We start from the raw sequence: 16,098 nt of genomic DNA, 5'->3' as shown, positions 1-16,098 counted from the left end.
TAACCCCTCTGACTAGTAAGAAATATTAATATTCTCGCTTCATAGCTCCTTGGTTTTTTTTAATCCTACATCCTTAATTCTAAGGCAGATGTCCGTTCTGTTCCAAAAGGACACAGGAGAAATCTATTGGGGCAGGGAGAGCGGGGTCAGCTGAAGTGCTGAGAGAGCAAAATCAAGTAGTTCTGTTCCAGGTGGGAAAAGACACTTCGGACAATATCTGGCGTGAGGATCTGTCCTCTGGGACCACAGAGGCAGAGGATTACACAAGCGGGTGGATGTTGGTGCCTTGTCAGAGTCTGAGATCAGAGAAACTGGAAAGACATTCGAGTGCTATGTAAGTGGTATCAAACTTCTTGGAATCAGGAGTCAGCTAAGCAAGTCCTGGTGAGCCGTGTGTGTGGCCAGACAGGATTATGTACATACTACCAGTTCTCCTGGTCTCCTTCCCACATGTCCCCTGTCTAAGTCCTTTCTAGAATAAAGGAGAGAGACAAGCCAGTCAGTACTTCTGGAGGATGGTTTTCATCAACACCGCTCCTGCTTCTGCCTCCTGCACTCGGGGGCTGCTCACGGCCTCCTGGGCACGCTCAAACAGAGCCACAGCAATGGGTTCTGGGAAAGCCGGCGGGAAGTAGCGGATGAGCAGCTCTGAGGCCAGCTCTCGGACCTGCCAAGAGAGGAGGGGGTGAAGTGAGGGGAAGGTTAGGTCAGGACACAGGTGAGGAAGCAGAGAGGCTATGGGGAGCAGGACCCTCGGGAATCCAGAGCCACTAGAACCCATTCAGGCCTCTAAGCCTGGAAGCAAAGGGGCACCCGTTGTTACTTGGCTATTCTGCCCTGATGTGGTGGTGGGAGGCTACTGGGTGTTCTGACCGAGCAGAAGAACACCGGCTACCAGTAGCAGCATGTGCAAGGAAAGCTGGCAGCCAGATCTGGCCCTGAGGGGGACAATGTCCCCAACGCCATCCCTGCCCAATCTTGATCGGGTCCCCTGCTTCTGTTCAGTTAAACAGGCCCCTCCTGCGGCTTCCGTTACCAATTCCGGCTGGCCGCAACACAGAGCTGTGGCAATGTTGGGGACGGGGGCTGCTTACCTCATTCGTACTGTCCTGCAAGCAGCTCAGCAGTGCCAACAAGTTGCTTCTAGAGAAAAAGTCCCAGCAGCTCTTCCGCCTGGCCCAGCTCAACAATGCTGCCATGTTCTCTGTGGTGACAGAAAGGCAGGACGGTGAGATGTAGGCAGTAAGTGTGGTCAGGGCTGAACGCAATCGAGAGGGTGGTGGCAAACAGCAGGGAAAACAGGTCTCGCTCGTTCATAACGCCTCTGGTTTATTTTCTGCTGTCAGTGCTGGGAAAGAAGGGCTTTTTATCCTGTACGGAGTCATGCAGCTACAGCAGCACCCCCAATCTTTGTCCCCAGTCTCAAAGGCTCCCCTGTGCTAGGGAATGAGGGATAGCGGAGTACCCAATGCAGCTTCTGCTGCAACAAGACACTGTCAGTACTGAAAGTATAAGTTAAAGTTAACTGGGCTGGGGGCTGCAAACCAGTTTCTATCAAATGAGCCCTTGGGTGGGTAAAGATTTGATTCCACTGAGTCCTTGTGTCATCTCACACATATGCGAGCTTATCATAGGTAGGGCCCTACCAAATTCACGGCCATGAAATCTGGTCTTTTGTGAGCTTTTATCCTATACTATACAGATTTCACAGGGGAGACCAGTGTTTCTCAAATTGGGGGTCCTGACCCTAAAGGGAGTTGCTGGAGGGGGGGGGGGGTTGCAAGATTATTTTAGGGGCATTGTGGCATTGCCACCCTTACTTCTGTGCTGCCGCCTTCAGAGCTGGGCGGCCGGAGAGTGGCGGCTGCTGCTGACTGAGGGCCCAGCTCTGAAGGCAGCAGCCTAGAAGGAAGGGTGGCAAGACCATACCAGGCCATCCTGACTCCTGCGCTGGCTCTGCCTTCAGAGCTGGGTTCTCCGCCAGCAGGCGCCGCTCTCCAGCTGCCCAGCTCGGAAGGCAGTGCCTCTGTCAGCAGCAGCGCAGAAGTAGGGGTAGCAGTATCGGAAACCCCCCCCCCCACACACACACACACAATAACTTTGCAACCCCCTCGCCCCACCAACTCCTTTTCGGGTCAGGACCCCAACAATTACAGCACTGTGAAATTTTAGATTTAAATAGCTGAAATCATGGAATTTATGATTTTTAAAATCCTTAGACCGTGAACTTGGGAGGGCCCTAATCATAGGACAGGTCAATGCAGAGTCCCCAACATTCCTCATATAGTGTCAGAGGTTCCAGATTTTTTTTTTTTTTCTTCCCACCCCAACCCCTCCAGGGGCCTAGACTCCCAGCTGCTCATCAGCAGCCCACGGAGTTGAGGGCCAAAGCATGTAGAGGGAGGGAGGTTGGTTGTTTGTAAAAAGCTGCAGGATATTTTTCTGGATTTGATACCGCCCCCCCCCCCAATCACTGCGACCTCACATGGCCTGGAGAGGTCGTTCCATGGGGGCATTTAAATGTGAACACCCTGCTGATGGGGGTCAGAAGCAGACGGGTTGAGGCATCTACTCAGAGCTCATTCTGTTCAGGGGTGGCCTGCTGTTACCCACGTGGAGGCTGTCCCTTCTTCCTGGCGGGGCTCCAGGTGTCGGTGCAGGTCTCCAGCACCGCTGCCAGGAGCAGCAGGGCAGTCTTCTTCCTCTGGTAATTTGACCCTGGGGTCAGAAAGGAAATGCTTAACTGCAGCAGCCACTCCACAAAATCTGCATGGGGGGGAAAAAGCACCTCTGGGTTACTTGTGAGCAATGCACAGAGGGAGGGTGGGGCGAGCCCTTTGGAGCATGAGCGTGCACCAGCTCCAGTCGCACTAGACTGACTAAGGTGGGAAAGTGCATGGTTACCGAGGGGCTTCCCAGCAGCTAATGGTCAACTGGCACTTCATGACAACGGAAGGACTAGGACTTGGATCCGCCTGCTCCAAAAGCACAGGCCCCCTGCCACTGCGGCGAAAGGCAAAGCTGTCAGCTGTGCCAGCCCTGTGACACACAGCTGGTGGCTTTGATTTCCGTCCCACAGAAAGCACTGACTTATGCATTAGCCAGTTCATCTACTTCAGATTAATTCCAGGGAGGATTTTTTTACGTGAAAATCTACTTTTCGCTCTTCACAGTGACCCTTTGCTCAGCCTGGGTAACGGAAAACCCACTCGTGAGTTTCACGTTTGTTCACACTCTGTTTTGCTATGTTCAGAGAACGTACCCCCCTTCCCCACCTAGACCACTTGTAAAAAGAAACGTTATTTCTGGACATGCTGACATGTTCAGACACAGCTTGGTTTTGGGCCAGGAATGCCAAAATGTCCTATCGCCCCAGGCTGTTGCAATACGACCAACATCTCTCTCTTACATGGCATTTCTCAAAATGCTTTACACAGGAAGGTCAGTATTGTTCTCCCTATTTTAACAGATGGGGAAATTGAGGCACAAAGCAATCTCGTGATTTGCCCATCAGACCCGTGGCAGAACCAAGAATAAAACCCAGGTATCTCAAGTCCTGGGATTAACCCACTAGGCCTCACTGCCTCTCCTCTGTAAGCTTTCCAATTTTTCAGACTCCTGAAATGTGGAGAAGCATCCAGAGTTCATGGTGTTTATCCCAACTGAACCCAAATGCTGGACCCGCTGATGTTGGCCCAGCCTCGTTACCTGTACTGCCAGCCCCAAACATTCTAACATCAGATGTCAAGCCCCCCCCAAACTTATGAGTCTTTAACAAAATGATTATAATCCCCCCCCCAGTCAATTTATTTGCCATCTGCTTTCTGAGCCTTTAGGGGATCACATTTCCCAGCTTTTCCTCACAACCAGGAAGGCTAGAAAAAAATAAATAAAAGCTGAGTCTCACAGTCACATGACTCCAGGAGCTGAGGCTTTAAGAAAAAACACCAAAGATTGTGAAATTCATGATCAAATCACAAGAGTTGGTATCGCTGCATTACATGCCCGCTGGCTGGCTCAGTGGTAGCAGGACTAGAGCTCAGAAGAGAGCAGTCCTGGCAGATAGCTGTGGAATCACAAGGCCTGGGGCCAGAAAACAGAATAAAACTTCCATTAAAGGTCCAAGTTGCCCCACCCCACTGTCCAGGCCCGGTTGCACGACCCACGAGAGCTCCCTACGTCCATCCCCGCTCAAGTGGGCGCAAAAGGGTAGTGTTGGGCGATGGCTTTGTGTGTGAAAAACCTAATCCTGGAGGCCGCTGAGGTGAGAAGAGATGAAAAGTTAAGCAGCGATGGGAGCCCAAAGGCTTGGAGTCAGATGTCGGGAACGGCTCACTCACCTACTGCTTGTGCAAGAGCTCCTTCTGGAGCCGCGTTGGCGGAGCGCTCGGTAGCTTTGCTCGGTATCTTGCTGCGCAGCTGAGAGAGAGCGCTGTCCCTCAGCCTGACCAGAGCCTTCTTCACGGCAGCCTGAAGCAGCTGCCGGAAAGAGGACGAGTCGCAGTTCAGGTTCAGTGGCAAGAACTCCTTCAATAGACGCACCTCCACCTCTGACAAGGCCTGGTTGGTCCTGGGGCTGCAACATAGGAGACCCAGTGCTGCCAGGCGAATGCTCTCCTCCCTGGAGTGCAAGCACCAGCAGAGCCTTTCCAACGTCTCCCCATCGAGGGGCAAGGCCCCAGTGATGATCTTGCGGCCGCTCAACAGGGCGACCCACGCCCGAAGGTGGGCAGAGTCCCCACCACTGCAGCTCTCAGCAAGCAAAGCGTAAGAGGCGGGGAAGAGCCGCAAAGTCCAGACGAGAAGGTAGTTGGAAGCGTTGCTCTGAAGGAAGGAGATGGGTGAGGTCAAAGCACTGGCCAGGGTGGGCAGCCAGGGCAGTGCCCACTTCTGAGCCAGCTGCTCCTCCGTGGCATGTTCCTCTCCCTTCATCCAGTGCTTGCGCTGCTGTTGCAAAATGGTTTTATACACGTCTGATGCAGCTGGGCACAGGTGGTTAGTGGCAAGGCAGTTCAGAAGGTGCTGGGGAAGATCCTTGTAGGTATCCAGAACCTAGTGTGGAAGTATAACATTGTATAAGGGGACATGCTGGATACATTGTATATGTGAGAGCATGCCAAAACATGTTACAAAGTATCTGAGGGAGCACACCATAGGGACAGTTAGCTTTTGAATGGAGAAGCAATTAAGATAGAGCCAGCACGTCTAAGAAGCAGGCATCAGAATGGAAGGTGTGAAGGGCAATTAGTTAAGTTAACTGGAAGCTGTTAAAGGAGATTGTTAAGGGTGGCAGGTAACTGAAGATACGTGACTGGTCTCAGGGATCTCGAAGGGTGGTGACTAAAATCTTTTTCTTCTTTTGTCTGTAACTTCTCTGTAACTTGTTCTCCAAAAAACTGTATAAATTAAAAGACAAGCCCCACTCGGGGGGCTCACTTCTAAATGTATTAGCAGAGCAGCTTTGCTAATAAAACAGAGTGGTCTGATAAATTGTGAGTCTGAGTCAAACTTTGACACTAGAAAACCCCAAATAACTTGTTTGCTTTAGGCAGCCCCTGAACTCTCCTAATGCACCAAGGAAACACATGCACAAGCCTTGCTCATCTTATTAGTAGCTAAAACAAAGGCTATATTATGACCGTGGAGGAAGAGCAGCCTTCCCCACCAAGGAAAAAGATAAGCTATTGCCAGCAGGAGAGTGGGGTGGGGGGAGGTATTTTTTCATGCTTTGTGTGTAGAAAAGATCTTCTACGCTTTCCACAGTATGCATCCGATGAAGTGAGCTGTAGCTCACGAAAGCTTATGCTCAAATAAATTGGTTAGTCTCTAAGGTGCCACAAGTCCTCCTTTTCTTTTTGCGAATACAGACTAACACGGCTGTTACTCTGAAACATAGCAAAATATTCTGTCCCCTTCTCTAGTGAGACCACGGTGGGGCAGGAAAACGCTGCTGTGACCTCTGCGTTGATGTGTCTTGGCATCCAGACAGGCAGGGTGGCTGGCAGGAGGGGCAGTGGCTCATGCCATTGAGCACCTCCTTGTGGTGGATCTTGGGGGGCTATGGGGGCCACAGTTAGGCAGAGATCCAACCATTTCATTTCTGCCAATGCATAAGAGAGCTGGATATACAAGGCCCCACGGGGGAAGTAACAAAAACACAGGTTGCTATCACTTGAACCAGAAGAGATTCTCCGTTAGCAGGATAGGGCCCATGACCCATGGCAGAGCGACCTGCATCCCATCCCCTACGGCACAAGGTGCACACACTATCAATCTCATTCTGATTTTTGATGGAGGCCGCAGGGAGACCCAATTATCCAAGCACAAGCTCTCTCTGCAGATCCTCAACCCACAGGGTGTACCAATGTGCCCCTCCTTTCTTAAAGCAGTAACCGAGGACTCGCAGACCAGTACAATTTCTGGTGTGTCCGGTTTTCATCTAGCCCTTTGTGGGATGTTTTGGCATCTGCATCACACCCTCCGTTCCTCTCTTAGCTGGGCCGGGCACACACAATACCTGTCCCTCTGTGGGCAGTACTCGTTCATCCCACCCATGCGTTAAGTGTCTTGGACACTGCATGTCCCCACCAGGTTTCCTTACTTTTTCTGTGCCCACGTAGGGAAGAATGGCACACAGGGGGAAATATCTGGCTTTGACCTGCCAGGGCATTGCCATAATTCTCTGCAGGAACTGTTCATAGAGGGGTCTCTCCAGGTCCTCGAAGTGATGGCACTCCAGGCAGTAGATCTCCAGGAGATGTTGAAAGGAGCTATGTATGAACTCTGACGCCCCTTCCACCTGAACAACCAGAAAAGATACGCAAACTAAGAGATTGTCCATCATGTCTCACTGCCGGAAATGGTTAGAGGGGCTTTATAACCTCCTCCGCCCTCCTTTATCTGTTACTAGGGATTGCCTGTTCTGTGGTAAGTGATAACCAACATTAAGCAGTCCCAGTTTTGCCGCCAGCAATGGTGGCAGGGGACACAACACAGCAGCCTGATGGGGCTTGGTAAAATAGGCCCCACGGTCTCCCCGTTAGGGCTCCTTAATGGCATTTGCCAATGGAAAGCTGTCTTTCTGAAACTGATGAGACAGCTTGCTGAGTACGGGACTGCTCAGTGGGAGCATGGCTATTGGAGTCTGGCTCTGCCGAGCTGCGAGGCAGAGGGGCTCTCCTCGCAAAGCGCCAGCATGGACAGACCGTCGCGTCAGCCAGGAGGAAAAGGCCATGCCAATGCGCCCAGCCCTATAATGCAAGATCAGCTGTATCTTAGCAATCCTGCCTATGTTACTATGCAGCGTATTCCGCTCCCAGCGAGCGTGAAATGAGCTAGAAGGGCAGAGTGTAGACAGACTAAAATCCGACCAGGCTGCACTGTGCACTTTTCTTCAAGTGAAAGACGGGGAAGAAGGGAAGATTTCTGGATATTTTCTGGCTGCCCTGAAAGAGGGCACGGCCTGTAGGAGCTACGTGCCCCCCATCCCGGCTGGGTGCCTTACCGGGCTTTCTGCATTGTTCCAGATGAACTGGCTCAGTCTGTGGAGCAGTTCAGAGTTCTCAGCCAGCATGCGGCTCTCCTTGACTTTCCAGATCTCGGGCAGACACTCCAGGATACGTTGCAGCCAGAGGGAAAAAACTGAAAGCACAGAACAGACTAGTACGGAGCTTTTCCAGCAGACAAAACAGCAAAATCTCCCACAGCTCTTCCTAGCTGGAGTGGGCAACCAGCTATTGGGCAAACGCCTGCCTCTCTCAACACCATTTCCCCTGAGATTTCTCTGTTTTAACCTACCTTATGCAGCAGGGGCTCAAGGCAAGATTAAGGCAAGCAGTGTGCGGTACAGCAAGATGCTACTGAGGGGCCCAGGCTGGATTCAATTGGGCTTTAATTTCAGAATTGAGGGAAAGATCACGCTGGGGGTTCCCCCACCCCCTGCAAAGGTGCCCTAGATATCCGCAGGCAGCTGAGTCACTCTTCCCCTTCCCATACAGCATGTCTGAAAGCTACGGGGGTTTGGAGGTTCCTGCTGCAGTGTGGCAGGAGGGTGGCAAACCTTTAAAACCCTCTTGGGGTATAATGGGGCGGGCGGGAGGTGCAGATCTTTATTACCTTGGAAACGGTAGTAATGATAATCCTTCTGCTCTTCGCTCACAGCCCAGACAGCTGGAAACAGCACGTCCAGCAAGAGACAAGCCTGCAGGGCACACACCAGCGTTAAGCAATGAGCTACTACTGTATTTGTGGTGTTGGGCTTTCCTTGCTGAGTGATGGGAGAGATTACTAGGCACCAGAACTTCAAAGAGGCCCTACTAGGGCATAATTAAGGCTCAGATTTTGTCATGGATATTTTTAGTAAAAGTCACAGACAGGTCTCGGGCAATAAAGGAAAAAAGTCATGGAAGCCCGTGACCCATCCCTGACTTTTCCTAAAAATATCCATGACAAAATGGGAAGGGGCTGGGCAGCTGTGGGGTGGTGGGGAGCTGCAGGGGTCCCCTTGCCCCCTCCGGCAGCTGGGGAGCTGCGGGGATCTCAAGCGAGGAAGCTGCCATCAGCAGAGCTAGGCCGAGCCGCTGCAGCAATGGGCACGATGTAAATACGCTGAGTCAGACAGCCTTGAGCAGCGCAGTCTCTACTGAAATCCATGGAGGTTTCCCCACATGCCCCCTAGCGGGGCTCTTGGACTCCTCCAGCAAAACTCTTTGCCATGACACCAAGGAACACCAGTCTGTTCACCTGCAGTTTTACTCTTTGGCTCTTGAGCCACTGAACTTTGCCTTCTTACAGCTGATATGGCAGCAGCGGGTTGACTAACTACATAGACTGTTCCCCTCCAACCAGCTAAGGCCCTGGCCACAGCAGGTGAACCAGCAACGGTCATGGTGCTGCTAACAGACTTCTAGCGTTCTTCTGCTCTTGATGACCACCTGTGGTGCGTTCATGCCTATATCAGCTACCGAAGGGGTTATTCACAGCACAGCTTGACTTCCAAGATTCTTCCGGGGAAACAGATCTATCCACACTGATCAGGGAAACAAAGACCTCCTGGCAACGATGACATTTAAACACAGCGCCTGGCGCAAGTGTAAGGCCTTTGCCAACTGCTGGGGCAGTTCGAGCCAAGTAAATGGAACGGGCTTGCTCAGCAATGAATTAGCACTCTTCCCCCTCCCCAGTATCTAAAGTCACCCCAAATACTTGCTGAGCCAACACTCGGCAACAGGTGAAGGCTTTTCTAAACCCTTCACCCAAAACCCAGTCTGTTTGTCCTCTGCATTCCCCAAACAGAACGCTCGTTCTAACTTAGAGCTCTCCTACCTGGGGTGGGAAGCTGTCCAGCCGGCAGCTCAGGATCTCCTTCTTGCAGCAAGTTAATAAACCCCTCGTAAGCACCAGTCTCTCTAAGCCATCTGAACACAGGACAGACGTCTCCACCTTCAGTTCCCCAAATCTCAGATCTCCTGGCCCTAGGGGAAAATCACCAAGTTAGGACAGAGCAAAGACTTATTCAGACACAGACTTTCAAACTGCAAATCAGCCTTATGTTTCTCAGGTTAACTTTAGTCCTTCACACCTATTAGTATTAATCGTAGCATGGGGGGCCAGAGCCAGGCAGAGCATGGGCAGACAGCTCAGAAATATGGCCCCTGCAACACAGGGCCTTCCCTGAGCAGACTCTCCCAGTCCTGCTCAACTGTGCGGCGGAGCCTGCCAAACTCAGTGTACGCTGCCTGCTCCAGCGTGGGAGGGTCTCAATCTGCAGAAATCAACTGTCCAGGCCCATAACCTACTGTGCCATCTTGCCTCATGGACTGAGAGCCCCGTATCTAGGCTTTGCTGGAGACTTCCTCCCATTCCTTCACCTAGGAAGGCAGAGCAGGCCTCTAGGGAACTGAGATCTGTTCCTAGTTCAGCCACTGACTGTCCGCTTGGGCAAGTCGCTTCCCCACCTTTGGAAAGCACCGTGAGATCAAACGCTAAGAAGGATCGTTACTAAAGATCACGCACGCACCTTGGTCGACTAGCTGGAAAAGGGTCAGCACGGCTCTGGCCCCTCTCTCTGGCTCAGCAGCAGTGTTCACCAGCATGCTCACGGCAGTGCCGGCCAGCAGGCGGGCGTCCTTGTTAGCTGTCTGAAGTCACCAAGGAAAAGGAAACTCACATTTTTAAAAAGCTTGTCTTTACAAAGTCCTTTAAACGCCACTTACTGCTCTCCCTGCAAACAAAAGGCATTTATAAAGCCACGGGGGGCGTGCTGCACTTTTGCAGCACATAGGGTGGACTGGACCCCTCTCATCACAACACCCCCCCGCTCTGCTGCATTCACACTTACGCTGCAGTGTACACGCTGAAACACGTGTATGTCACATGTACATGGGAATGTCTCCAGCTGTATGGGGTGGAGCCACCCATTACCAGCAGCTGTCACCTAGCATGGCACTATCACTGCATTCTACCATGGCTTCACTTTAGTGCAGTTGTTGTTCCCCCTCCACGGGAGCTGTGGATACTCAGCACCTCTCCGTATCAGGCAACTTTTGTGTAGGTGCCTATATTTGAAAACATTGGCCTTGTGTTTTCTGCCTCAGTTTCCCCAAGGAAACCATAAAATGGAGCTAATAAAAACTTGCCTCCCTGGTAGGAGTCCTGAGAGGTGAAATTAGATAACGTTTGGAAAGTGCTTTGAACATTATCCTTATTTTTCTAACCGGGAACAACTTCTCCTCTCAGATCCAGACTGGCCTGGCTTCACGTGGGCTCAAACTCTCTGCAGCAGCTTAGCTGCTGTCTCATCTGTGCCACAGTTGGGCAGCTGCCCGGACTATAATCACCTGCCCCATGACGACTTGCAGCAGAGATCCCAAAATGCTCTGCAGGATTCCACTGTTCTCGGCTTCGCTCCACACCAGAGGCGACACTTCCTTTGGCATCGCCTGGAAAAGCTGCAGGCAGGTCTGTGGAAGTAAAAGGGCAAAGCGCAACCCTCTGTCACCTGCTAGATCTTTTTCTTAACAGTTCGACAATGCGCCTCCCCCAACATAGAGGGGAACTTTTTTCTTCCAACCCTTAAGTCCTGCTGTCTTACAGGGGGGAAAGACGCCAAATTCCAATGAATGTTTGGGTTTTTTAACCCCTTCAATTCATGCCTCTCTTCCCCTAGTGCTAGTGGGAGTTACAGCATGTTACAGGCATCCAGAGGAGACTATAACCCCCAAGCAATGTGGATCTTACCTTGACTGTGACGTAGCTCCACTCCTCGCTCCTTGCCGTTGGGTCTTGCAGCACCAAATTCAACGTGGCAGCTACACGCAGCAGCAGTGGGGCTAGGCTGAGTCTCCAGTGGTGTCGGCCTAGGCTGCTGTCCTCTATGAACATGCAAACTGTGGATAGCGGAGAGAGAGGCGCACAGGGCATCGGATGCCAGGCACTGCAGCCCGAGATGCTGGGTTAAACACCTCAGAAGGTGGCCAGCAGCATCTATGTGCACCCTGCAGCGAGTTATGATCAAACAAACTGATCCAGACACCCATGCTTTTATGCAGGGCTGGGGAATCCCCTTCTCCCTGCCAGCTGGTTTGGGTCCCAAGCTTTGAGGCCGTACATTTGAGTTGAATCCCTCCCTGCAGGGGTGACTATCCCTGCTAACTCTCATGCGCGGAGATTCAGAGATGACTCTTCCCCTGCTGGTATTGTTAACTCATGAAAAGAGACAGGGAAAGGCCAAAGCAAATGAAGGCTCTAATCTCTCTATTCTTGGATGGTTATCTGGAGCTGGTGATTTCTAGTACTTATACCACTTTTCATCATCAACTGTGTGTTAGTTAATTCATTCCCCGCACCCTGTGGAGGGAGGTGAGTATAATTCTCCCTATTTTATGTGTGGGGAAACTGAGGCACGGAAGTGCCATGACTTTCAGAAGGCTGCACAGAGTGCATGTCTTCATGCCCAGATCTTGCTGGGGATTTGCCCAGAAAAGCTCAGCCCACAGACAGCACCGGGCTTTTGGGCCCACATCTCTTGCCACTGATCTCAGTGGGAGAAGGCCAGGACATCGGTGACACTTCTGCTCGTCTCGTTCCCCAGTCAGACTGAGTAGCAGACAAGAGAGTCAGGGACTTGTCTGAGGCTGGCACCATGAATCGGTAGCTCAGCTCATGATGAGCGTCAGCATGGTCTGAACTCAGTTTCTTATTAACCACAGAGGCCTCCGTCGTGCATATTTGCATGCACGTGGTTCTGCGGGTTAGTGTCACGGCTTTCAAAGGGGGCAGGGGGAGTCTTTGAGACTGACCTGTCTGGAGGTCTCCCGGAGACAGCACCTGCAGGGAGAAGGAAGCACAGGAACGTTTAACACTCATGGAGAGACAGCTGGTGCAGAATTGCAGCTCGAGGGATGCAGTGTGTGCTAGGAGAGGTCTGAGGGGCAATTAGAACCTGAGCTCCCGAGCAAAGCATCTGCCAGCTGAGCTTAGAATCAAGCCTTCCTCCCAAACCACAGCATGCAGTTTTCCCCCACCCAAGGCAGCCCAGCCAGATCAGCGGGGCAGGGCTGAGACCCTCCGTTTGTCTCCAGGGTCCCAGGCCAGTGCGGCTGGGTGTTCTGCACGAGTAGAGCTGACATACTCACCCCTAAGGGAACAAACTAATACACTTCAGCCAACTCCCTGAACTGTGACAGACTCTCTGCTTTCTCCCCCCACACTGACTATTGTCTGTAAACAGCTTCCTCCTTTTGAACCCACCTCTTCTTCCTACCAAGTTCTCTTTGGGGTGGTACAAATCACAAAGACTTGCCATGTTTCAGTTCACTACCTAGGGGGGCCACCAACCCAGCACTGGGCTGAAACGCTGTCAGCCGGAAGACCAGGAGGCTGAATGTACAGAAGCCTGTTTTTATTTACACACAAAGATCCGGTGAACCCGCAACGCTGGGACAGGGAACAAAAAGACCCTCCAGGCCAGGTAACAGGGAATGTCCTAACACTGTCTCGTTGTACAGGGGTAGATGTGAGCTTTGAAATACTATGGGAGTAAATACAAGGGTGCTAAGCAGCCTGAACTGGGCCTTTCCTGCCACATCGCCATCCCCGGATCCAATGCTGCCCTGTGCACTAAGGCCCCAATCCTGCAATGCTAGCTCAGACCCGCTGACGTCAACAGGACTCTGCACGGGCCTAGGGGTCCAAGCTGATGGATCCTGATGCGGGATCAGGGCCTCCCTTTGTCTTCTGTGCTGCTCTAAAGAGAACTGAGTTCCTCTCACCTGTTTGTACTCCGTCAGGCTGCTCATTAACTTATTCACTTCCTCAGCAACCAGGGATTCTTTACTTTCTGACAACTTCGTAACAATCTGGGGGGGGGAAGGAAACCTCGAATGATCCAGGTGTTCCAGGATTGTGTACAAATACCCAGACCAATATGCGTCTGTCTACACTGCAGTTGGCAGAGAGCCTCCCAGCCTAGGTAGACGGACTCACGCTAGCTCAGCTGGCGTGAGCATGCTAAAAATAGCAGTGTGGATGTTGTGGCTCTGGCAGCTGTTTGGGTTCTCCAGGCCACCGAACGCCCTGGACCTGAGACCAGGTGGCTATCCCGAGTGTCCAGCAGAGCCACAACATCCACCCTGATGTTTTTAGTGACCTAGCTAGTGCAAGTCTGTGTACCGGGCTGGCTCCCAGCTGCAGTGTAGACATACTCTGTGCGCTCGCAATTAGGTTGATAATATGCTATTGAACCCAGACTTAGGATTTAGACACATCATAAACAGACCTTTGCCAAAGAGACCAGTGTGACCTCTTGAGTAAATGATGCGTGAATAAAACCAGCTGTGAAAGACTAAAAATGCACAACAAGAAAAGGTAGGGATTTCAGGAAAAGAATCCATTTGATAAACACGTTTATGTTGTCAAGCACTGTGCCAGATATGGAAAGTTAAAGCTAAAAGTCTGTCCAATGTCAGCAGGCTTTTTGTTAAATAGTGTTTATTTTCAGTCAAGGGCACAAGTTACAACATTTGGCTCCAGCTCTAAACTTCCCCAGAGCTCAGGAGCACTGGGCTCTGGGATTTTAGTTCAGGCCCCTCCTTGGGCTTGTCTATACAGCCCTGCAGTTTGGACTATGGATAGGCACATTGCAGGGCACACTCCGAAGTCCTTCAAAGAGGACTATGTTAATGCAAACTAGGTACCTTTTAGTCTGTGTCCACAGCATCCATAGGGGGCAGTTACAGCATCGCGCTTCGATGCGCACTGTAATTTGCCTCTCCAGACTACAGGGCCATGTAGCTATAGCCTCTGTTCTGCCTTTTATTATATGTATTTTATTCTCTTTCATAATGAAAGAGCTGAAGAAGAGCTCTGTGTAGCTCAAAAGCTTTCTCTTTCACCATCAGAAGTGGGTCCAGTAAAAGATATTACTTCTCCCACCTTGTCTCTATAATGAAAGAGAGACCGGACAGAACAGTGATTTCCGCACTTGCTGGCTCTCCTCCTTATGTTTAGCTGCTAAACTCACAGATTTTGTAAGCCAGAAATGCATCACAATGGTTATCTAGTCTAAGCTCTTACGTAACACAGGTCAGAGAATTTCACCCAGTAATCAAGGCACTGAACCCCAATCACCTGTGGCTAAATTACATTACTAAGTTAAAAACAAATGAAATACTTTCCCTAATATTCATTTTCCACATAGCAATGGCTGTAGGAGTTGCCACAGAATGTTCTTTGATTGCAAATGAAAGGCGGGGTAGTCTGCACAGTGGTGAATGGGAAGATGGGGTGGCCTGGGCAGTTGTGAATGGGAAGAGGGTGTCCATGAGCCAATGGGATCTACGTTGCTAGAGCCCTGATACAAAAGTCAAGTGTAGGTAGCTAAGCAAAGGGACAAGCCTCTGTTTTTATTCTTGGTTTTCCCAGAGGGAAGGCACAAGCTGTAACCTTTATTCCCAGGGAAACTCAGTTAAGATTCAACATCTAGTTTGCAGTAAGGTTCTTCGTGTAGACTGAGGCACAAGATCACCCCGTAAGTGAATGGCCCAGGCAGGTACCAGTCTCAGTTCCGCGTGGCAGGAGCCCAGCCGTCTAATTCCTAGCTCTGACTTGCTGTGGGACCTTGGGTAAGTCACTTACCGTTGCTATAGTTCCGTTTCCTCATCTGTAAAATGGGGATCATAACACCTGTCTACCTAATGCTCTTGTGAGCATCCCTGACTATACAGATACGTCTATACTCCAGTTAAAAATCCAGGGCTATCCCATGACAGCTGACTCAGGCTCAGGGGCTTAGGCTAAGGGGCTGTTTAATTGTGGTGTACATGTTTGGGCTAGAGTCCAGGCTCTAGGATCCTGCAAGGTAGGAGGGTCCCAGAGCTCAGCCTACAGCCTAAGCCTCAACTTCTACACTGCAATTCAACAGCCCCGCAGCCCAGCCCGAGTCAGCTGGCGTGGGCTAGCCCCGGGGTGTCTAACTGCAGTGTAGCCACACCTGCCGAGTCACCGAGAACAGGTGCTGTAGAGACCCTGCGTTTATTATTTTGCAGACGCCCCTGCAAACAAGGGAAGTGACCGCTGTAGAGCAAACTGTGGCATAACTTTGCAGCCTGACCCCCTACCCACCCAGATGAATGGAGCAGCCACTGTCTAACATGATTTACCTGCTCGAGTTTATGGAAGGAGCTGGAACTGCTGGTCGTCTCCATCTGGAAAGCAAGCACGCAGCGCACTAGGGGAAGCATGTCAGCATCCTCTAGCTCCCGTAATCCCTTGCTCATCTCCTGAAAGAGCAGAAGTGCCTCCTCCAGATTTTTATCTTTACACCTCTTCACAGAACCCCTGGCAAAATGAAACCCAGGATTGTCATGTCAATGCTGACTTGCTCCAAACACCTCCAGCTGAGAGAGGGGAAGAGTTCTGACTGCAGTTATGGTCAGTATGGTCATGGAGCGGGACAGGGAAAACTACAGTGTTTTATATGCCTGGCTTTTGCTTAGCACCCACCCCAATAGTATGTATAGCGCGCATGTTTAAATTACGTTTATTCATTTAAATGCATTGGTCTAGATTTTCATAAGTGACTAGTGCTTTATAGGTTCT

General features: G+C 51.1%; 1 protein-coding gene across 4 annotated transcripts in view; it reads right to left on the bottom strand.

The window, feature by feature from the left end:
- LOC140898822 (tRNA (32-2'-O)-methyltransferase regulator THADA-like) overlaps positions 1-16,098 on the bottom strand; it is a 38,599-nt gene that overhangs the window by 19,641 nt on the left and 2,860 nt on the right. For 2 of the 4 annotated variants that reach the window (XM_073313289.1, XM_073313292.1), the window contains 14 exons: positions 15,660-15,837; positions 13,272-13,358; positions 12,300-12,327; positions 11,239-11,387; positions 10,839-10,961; positions 10,019-10,139; positions 9,325-9,473; positions 8,116-8,200; positions 7,505-7,641; positions 6,602-6,799; positions 4,341-5,052; positions 2,614-2,766; positions 1,095-1,204; positions 507-667 (listed from right to left, as the gene is read on the bottom strand). In XM_073313289.1, the coding sequence (XP_073169390.1) occupies positions 507-667; positions 1,095-1,204; positions 2,614-2,766; positions 4,341-5,052; positions 6,602-6,799; positions 7,505-7,641; positions 8,116-8,200; positions 9,325-9,473; positions 10,019-10,139; positions 10,839-10,961; positions 11,239-11,387; positions 12,300-12,327; positions 13,272-13,358; positions 15,660-15,837 (2,391 nt within the window). The remainder of the gene's footprint in view (positions 1-506; positions 668-1,094; positions 1,205-2,613; positions 2,767-4,340; positions 5,053-6,601; positions 6,800-7,504; positions 7,642-8,115; positions 8,201-9,324; positions 9,474-10,018; positions 10,140-10,838; positions 10,962-11,238; positions 11,388-12,299; positions 12,328-13,271; positions 13,359-15,659; positions 15,838-16,098) is intronic. The other 2 variants (XM_073313290.1, XM_073313291.1) reach the window with 2 other exon arrangements.

The sequence above is a fragment of the Lepidochelys kempii genome, chromosome 15 (genome assembly GCF_965140265.1).
Source record: "Lepidochelys kempii isolate rLepKem1 chromosome 15, rLepKem1.hap2, whole genome shotgun sequence".
In the NCBI taxonomy this organism is placed as follows: Eukaryota; Metazoa; Chordata; order Testudines; family Cheloniidae; genus Lepidochelys; species Lepidochelys kempii.
This window is presented reverse-complemented; position numbering and strand designations above follow the sequence as displayed.